Source organism: Hyalella azteca, unplaced genomic scaffold (assembly GCF_000764305.2).
Source record: "Hyalella azteca isolate HAZT.00-mixed unplaced genomic scaffold, Hazt_2.0.2 contig16311, whole genome shotgun sequence".
Taxonomy (NCBI): Eukaryota; Metazoa; Arthropoda; class Malacostraca; order Amphipoda; family Hyalellidae; genus Hyalella; species Hyalella azteca.
This window is the reverse complement of record NW_025946135.1, coordinates 180,308-188,361: the sequence shown is the minus strand read 5'-3', so window position 1 is coordinate 188,361 and position 8,054 is coordinate 180,308. Positions and strand designations below refer to the sequence as shown.

The following is an 8,054-nucleotide window of genomic DNA, read 5'->3' as shown; positions in this document are numbered from 1 at the left end:
CTTACGTGGCGGCAACCATCAGTGCAAGTCATTTTGCGCTCACTAGAACGTAGGTATCATTTCTGGGAAGTAGGCTTGTAACAATATTGCTCCGGTTACTCACGTCAGGCGGTAGAGGGTTAAGAGTTAATTAGACCATGAAATGAGCAACGATTGAACGTTCCATAAAGTTGCTTAAGTTGAAGTCAACGATGTTCTGATTTCATGACAATAAAAATAAACCTTACAAATAAACGAAAATTTATTTATTCACTTTTATTACAAGCTGCATAATCTCATTTAAACAACATCCATCTTGCTACGCGATGAGGATTTAAACTACGAAGAATGATTATTGATTCGATGCATCCATATAATTGACAATCAATAGAAGGTCAATGATATATAGCAGGGAAATAGTGATAGCGTTAATCTTTGATCAAAACGGCACGGTTTGAATATTACAGGCGTTATCTCACATACAGAGAAAAAATTGAAAATCCTTTTAACTTAATTCATTTTTTAATTAAAATAAATGTAATTCGGCTTACTTACGAGGAATTATCTAGAAAGCTATTAATAAGAGGGAACAGTAAGGAATGCCTATAGTTGATGCTAGCTTACAATTGATATATGATATGACCAGTTAGCTGTGATAACTTAGTAGCCTATGAAGATAGATGTTAATAAGAACTAATATTGAAAAATGCTGGTAGTGGCGTAACCTATGATCGGATGGTCATCACCAGGTGACGGTAACGTGTAGCATGAGGGGATGATGGTCGGTGGCGACGATGGTGTAGGTGAGGGACGACAAGCCGTCGTCACGGCCGCTGGGGTCCCGGCTGCTGAGGGTGGTGAAGCGCTGGGGCGCCGCGGTGGCGGGGGCGTGAGGCAGCATCGTGTAGGTGCTTACCTCAGGGCTGAAGCGCACCACGCTTAGGCCCTGCAACAACACAGGCTTTAGGCTTGAATAACAGGCAGATTCAGCTAAGGCCCTACACCAGCGCAGGCCTAAATAACAGCAAGATCGGACTTAGGCCCTGCAGCAACACAGGCTTGAATAACAGCAAAAGAGGGCTCAGGCCCAGAAGTGACACAGGCTTTATTTTTTATTGCAATTGTTATTTGCGTCTTCTACAAAATAATGCAAATCTAAGCTAAAAAGGAGAAAATCGGACAAATCACAATACGAAACAATTGTAAGGACACAGTGAAGTCGAAGCAGACCTGGTCGTGCAACCTGTTGCAGAAATCGTCGTCCTCGGCGCCCCAGCCCTCGAAGGCGTTCGAGAAGCCGTTGACGCGCTTGAACTGCTGCGCTGTGATGGCCATTGCACCGCCGCACAGACTGCGGTACGGCAGCTCGTACCTGCAAGATCCTCACGAATTATGGTGTTTTATTTTCATGGTTTGGGCAGGAAGTATGCAGACTCCGGTAAGGCAGCTCGTACCTGCAAAATCCTTACGAATTATGGTGCTTTAATTTCATGGTTAGGGCAGGAAGTACGCAGACTCCGGTAAGGCAGCTCGTACCTGCGAAATCCTCACGAATTATGGTGCTTTAATTTCATGGTTTAGGCAGAAAGTACGCAGGCTGCGGTACGGCAGCTTGAACCTGCGGAAATCCTTGAGAATGTGCAGTTATTATCCGCTTGAAATTTTTATTTTAAAGGTTTTGTTGGGTAAGGAATTGTTATGACAAAATAGCGGGTATCCCGACATTACGGTAGTAACTGTATTGCGGACCGTAGTTTACTAGGAATTTGCTATTTTATACATTAGGGTTGTTAACTCTAAGCTCCCATACTCGTCGGACGCATGGTTGAACTACCGGTGTATAAGGTTGACCCACGAGGATTTCCGTCTTTCAGTTCAGCTTTCTTGTTACGTCACTGAGATCGAGAAACGTAAACAATCCCGTCATTCCCATGATGGATTGGTTGAAAGGTTTGATCGCATTTCGGTGAATAACCGTTAATGCCTGTGACGTCACCGGGATCAGTGACGTCACAGGCGAACAACAAACTACATCCGCAAAAATGTGCTTCTCATTTGTCACCCTTATACTAGTTCAACTATTGTCAGACGTCTCCCTCTGATCTATCACCGATATGTAAAAAATGATTGCTGGTACTACAACAAAGTAATAAGTGACAGTGCGTGATCTGTGACCTGTGGATTTGTTATAGGTAGCTGACGTGGACAGAAATTATAATACGTTTCGTTTATTTCATCTATCCGGTAAACGGGTTTTAATTTTTCTACTCAAACTTTGGTCTCTATTGATTGAATTGTTGTTCCTAACAATGTCATCAAACTGACGATGCAGCTGGTCTCCAAAACGATGCAGTGAATTATTGATGAATCAAGTTAGTATTTTGTATTCAAAATATTGGTTAACTTACGACTTGAGCGGACTAATGATATGTAAGTGCACCCCAGTAAAGCATATAGTAGCAGTAACTTTCGTTACCAGTCCATCCTATACGAATAGCATTGACAAAGGTTATTGTAGAAGGCGACAAATGAGCGATTATATTTTAGTTAACCAACCTGAGAGAATCAACAGCAACACTCATGTGTCTGGGTGACCAGGTGCAGGTGTAGGTGTTGAAGTCGTTGAGCGGGAGAAGGTCGACGTCATGGAAGACCAGACAGAGCGCCTCGGCGCCGTCCCTGCCTGCCTTAATTGCCTCCTTGTAGCCGATGTTGAACAGCTTGGCGCGGTTGAAGGCAAGCGAGTTGTTTTGCTCCACCACCACAATCCTGCATGTTAATAAGTGGATAAGAGAAAGGGCTGAATGAGAGGACAGGAAGGGGATATTTTCTCAATAAAGGGATATAGAAGGGCTAACTAGCGGACCAGCAGCAAAGTGCTACCTAAACAGCGTTTTAGGCTGAAAAAATATCTAAAAGACATTTCAAAATAACCCAATAATGGACATGAATTTCAAAGTATTTACAAATCTAAGAAATACAAAAAAAAAAAGGAAATTTTCATAGAGATAAATTTAAATAGTATGTTCTTGACCCGATATGATTTAAACTAATATCATAAGTAACCTATAATGCAGCAGCTGCCGCGATAGAAATGGATGCATGTGGCGGAGGAAAGCTTCCAGCTGAGCTTGTCTGTCGCGCACACAAACAATCACACTCACCTGGAAACAGTAAATAAAACATGTATAGGTATTTATTGCAGTTTACTGTTATCAAAGTTTGAATGCAGTTTTTTTTACAGCAATTGCAGTTTTAAAAAAATTTAGTAATTGCAGAAAATTTCTTTTAAATTCATGTTTCAGCAAATGTGTGACTAGCCCCAAAGCAAAATTTGGCAAGGATATTTCTTTTTAGTTAAAAAGATTTGATCTAGATTTGACCAGCACTGAATAAAGAGTATACACGTAAGTTCTACTCTTAGTTTTAACAAAACTGTTCTCGTAAGTGCATGCTTCCCAAAGAGCAGGAAGATTAATTGAACATATACTGACACAGATATAGATGAAAGTAACAGTTAAGAGCTAATCTATTAATGAACAATTATTAAGAGAACTGCAACATAGGTAATAAAGAAGTCATCTAATAAAGCAGTTGGTCGTCTAGGACAGCAACAAGTTGATTTTTCTCATACATACGTACCTTAATCCAGAGTATAATTCGACCAAATTACATAGAAACAAATGATAAAATAACTAAATAGAAAAATATTATAATGATTCATTTAGTATTAGGAGGCTTATCACTGATGATTCTTCTCACAGCATAACGTGGCTTGCAGTGTGATGGTTGCCACAATCCACCTCTTTTGATGTGCCATGCACGAGACAGTTTCTCTGCCCACAGCTCATCGTCCTCAACTTGGAGCCGCTCTATGTCTGGAGGCAGGAACTGTAAGCCCTGAAGTCCAGATGGCTGGGCTGGACACTCAGGTAGTTTCTTCTCTTTTCCACCAGCACTAGGTTGTTTTAATTTAGCATCTTTGTACAGGTCACTGATAGTGATGAGTTCATGGGTCTGGTGTTCTAAGGCTATTCTAGGATACGTGAGGTCAGAATATTTTCCCAGTAAAAGCGGTAGAAGCCATGACACTACAGTGGATATTACAATTATCAATATTACTGATGACGTTTTTACTTTAATTTCCTCCATCATGATTACATTCAAAATTGTAAACTCAGATAAGTTCAATCACAGTTCAAAATTATTTAGGAATTAAAGGCACTAATGATATCACTAGCAAATAAAGCTAAACTCGTAACATAACAAATTGTATCAGAGCTCAATTTAAACAAGTGTTACTGCTATTTTCAGGAAATAATCAGTCACAGGAAGGTTGTATAGTATGCAGTTCTTTCAGGGCTTCAACAACAAACTTTATCTGAGCTTTAATTTTCACAGATCGCTTGCTTGAGGCCTCCAATTCCTTGTTCTTCTGCTCAATTTTCTTCTCAGCAACTTTTTTAGCTTCTGTCAGAGTCAGCTCCACATACAGCCCCAGCCCAACATCAACATAAATGCGTGAAGGATCAGGCCTGCAAATTTCATCGGATTAAAACATATAATCACAAATAAAAATTATTGAAGAAATTAAATGCATTAAAATGTAATTCATTGAAATGTTTATTTTGAACATATGACATTTTCAGAAGCTGGGAATAGTGAAAAAGTCGCAGGCAAAATTCAAAGTTGTGTTTTTAGCTTTAGCTTCAACCAAACTAAAAATTTTATTTTTATTGCCTTTATCAAAATGGATAATACTCAGTTACTATAAAGAACTTCAGGAAATAATATAAAATTTGTAGCAATTAAGGCTTGTAGTCAAAAGGCAGCAAAGTCTGAGAGCGGGTTTTTGCATCCATCGTGTAAAATCCTTGATCTGCCCAAAGCTCGGCCAGTCGCTACCCTCGAGCTTGTACTCTTTGTAATATGATATCCTAGCCAGGCCCTTCTTCGCGGCAACTGATCGCTTTCAGGTGGCCAAGGGATGGCCAACGGTCGGCTATAACTAATTGGACTAGACCGACCACTGGCCACGTATTATTCTTCGCCCCTCATTGACTTCGCCTTTACCATGCCACCCGTCGTGAGCTGACAGTTGAGTAATTTACGACATCTCTTTCCCCTCAAACATTGCACAACGCCTCCATTAGAGCAGCTAGTATGCAGGATTTTCCCTCCGCATATCAGCAGGCTTGATCATAACTATTTTTCGGTAGAAAATATCTACAACAAGGAGGCTGATCAAGGAATGCCGAGTATACCATTCAATGGAGAATAAAAATTACAACCCGTTAACATCTCAAAAAAAGTAAAAAAGTCGCAGACATGATGAACAATAATTTTCAAAGTTTCTTGAAATTTCCTCTCATTAAAACTTTTTTAATACAAAGTTTACATATTTTTTGTTACTGGTCAACGCTTATAAATAAATAGCTGGGTAAGTACCAAAATCCATATCGCCATCTCATTTGCGAGTGGAGTAAAGACTATCCTAATTAGTGAGGAAACGCTTAGGGAAGAGCCGAGTCTGTTCGAAGCCTCTCGGTTTTCAATCAGGGCCTTAATGAACTTACACATGAGCCTGAACATAAAAATTGGAGCCAATGTTGACTTGTGTTAGGAGGCCATCTGTAGTGTCCACTTTAGTGATGCAGTCAATTGTTTGGCCAAGCTGGGAGTAAATAGCAATTTTCTCACAGATGCTGTCTCGGTTTGCTACTTCTTTTCTGAAAAAATTATTAGACATCAGATAGGCAACAAGATTTCATTTATTACAACAGACAATAAATGCAAACATAGGTACATCACATGATACTCCAAACAATTATTGATTTAGTTACAATTTTTCCAATACCCCAGGGGCTTTAGCTGCAACACATCAGTAAATGTTCCTGCACTAAACTGAGTAATATACAAACTAAAAACAGAATAAACATAATTTAATTGAGCAACTGATACAGATTAATAGCCTACCCTATTCTAATGTAATAACTGCAAATGGCTTTGTAGAAAATTAATACTCACTGTAGATCCACTCGAAGCACATCATTTAGAAAATGTTCATATTTTCCAACTTTGGCACCATCCATAGCTTTCTGCTGTCATGAAATGCAACCTGAGAAAAGAGAAATTATTCAAAGTTCTTCATTAGAACAAAAAATGTTCATGCATGATTTTTCTAAATAACACTCATGTATTTTAATTTTGTATTAAAGTGTATGCATAATTATCTTAACAACAACAGATTTTCATATTCAACTCCTAATTATTAACAAAATGAGAAGATTGGGTAGCAAGATTGCAAATATCTAGAAAAATTGTCAATTTGGAACTGCAAGATTTCATTCATAAGTAGGAAAATTCCAATCCTGCAGCAAACCTAATAGTGACAAACATGAGATTTTTTGGAAATTGGAAACCAATTTCTGATTCTATGCTTTATTATTTATTTTATTTACTATTCTATCTATCATCTATGTATGGTAATACTCATATCCATGATGCATGATACTTGACTGGTCCACTCATAGGCCTAAAAAGAAAGAGTCTAAAAAAATCTACAACTCACAGCGTAGGATTTTACTAAGTCCATTGTACAGCTTAGGTTTTTTGTTGTAATCTAGCCTGTACTAATTACTGATTTATCCAGGATGGAATTCTAATTTCGAAGGTTCATATATTATTTCGATCCACCAAGACCACTTTTTCGATCCAACATTGTTACTTGAGGCAAAAAATGAACTTCTTAAAGGCTTAAAACACGTCACTAACTTGCTCAGTTTCTATAAAGTAGGTACCTAATCACTTGGAAGTTGCAAGTCNATGTTTTATATAATGAAATAGTTTCCCATGTTAAACAACGAAAATTTTCTAAAAGACACAAAACGTTCGAAAACGCGGGATGGCAGACGAAATCATTTAGAATCTGAGGTGAAGTTAATTATATAGACAATATTGACAAAATAGGCAAAAAACATGAAAAAATGTATGTCTGGACGCGTATTAATTGGTATTTATAATTTGAAACAAATTTCCATCATTTAAATGTCAGTATGGAATGTGGATCAAGTCTAATTATTGTGAAATCGAACTTCACAAGACCAAAAAAAGGTGTCTGACACCCTCTTGTCTAATGTCAACAGTCAACACAATATTGCCATACGCCGTGAAAGTTTAGCAGTTTATCCCATCATTTCGTGTGGATTCGAGAACTTTGTGGGTATCGATGAAATCATGAGAACTTTTTGCGAAAGATGACGTAATTTTTATTTTATTTTGGAACATATTCATTACAAAAAATTTGTTGATACGGATACACGACTAGCGTTTGCATTTGGGAAGAGCCGCCGACTTTTTATCGGTTTTCGAACCACACGCAAGCGAGATAAAGGAAGCGCGGCTGTCCGGGTGTCCGCAGTTTCTGATCTGACGAGCTCAGTGTAATGAGTATCAATTGTCACTTTGGTGGAAGGTGTAAGGTGGTAAGTTTTTGATACATTTTATTATGTTAACATGATAATATATTACCTTTTCAGAATTCCATACTGGATTTATCTGTGTTCTAGAATTTTCGAACAGACAATGGAGCTGGACTCCAAAACGTTTTCTTTAAAGATACCTACTATGAATTTTTGTGGAGTTTTTTTTTTTTGATTTCAAGTTTTTAGTGAATTTGCAATTCAAGCAAACAAGTGACATTATTACTTAGTCTACAACTCTGGTGAGAGTGGTAACTTCTGGTTCTGTGGTCTCTCGTCTCTGTACTTTTAAGGGATTGAACTATATGTTATTATTTATTAATACCCTAAGTACATTGCCACTGCACCGCATGTCTGGTATTGTTGTTGCCATGCACCCATGTTTAATCTATAAGCTATAAATAGTAATGGCACACTGCGAATTTTTTTCTTGACATATTACTGCGCAGCACGCAGAATGAAAAATTGAAGACATAAATTCCTGTGCACCTAGCACATCTTCCTGCCTATGGCCATGGGTAATCGCATGCCTTTTGGTGGCTTTGACAAGTTGACATTCAAACTGATTCCAAAATAGTATCAGTGTCTGCTTTG

At 38.3% G+C, this 8,054-nt stretch overlaps 1 protein-coding gene across 1 annotated transcript; it reads right to left on the bottom strand.

Moving 5' to 3' along the window:
- Positions 1-223: 223 nt before the first annotated feature.
- On the bottom strand, positions 224-6,592 carry LOC108681737 (beta-1,4-galactosyltransferase 4). The gene is made up of 9 exons (XM_047884849.1): positions 6,551-6,592; positions 6,007-6,097; positions 5,556-5,708; positions 4,307-4,514; positions 3,742-4,155; positions 3,046-3,143; positions 2,536-2,748; positions 1,210-1,351; positions 224-925 (listed from the first exon to the last, which is right to left on the bottom strand). Exons 2-9 carry the CDS (start codon positions 6,069-6,071, stop codon positions 722-724), a joined length of 1,497 nt encoding a protein of 498 aa, XP_047740805.1. The 5' UTR covers positions 6,072-6,097; positions 6,551-6,592; the 3' UTR covers positions 224-721.
- Positions 6,593-8,054: the final 1,462 nt, after the last annotated feature.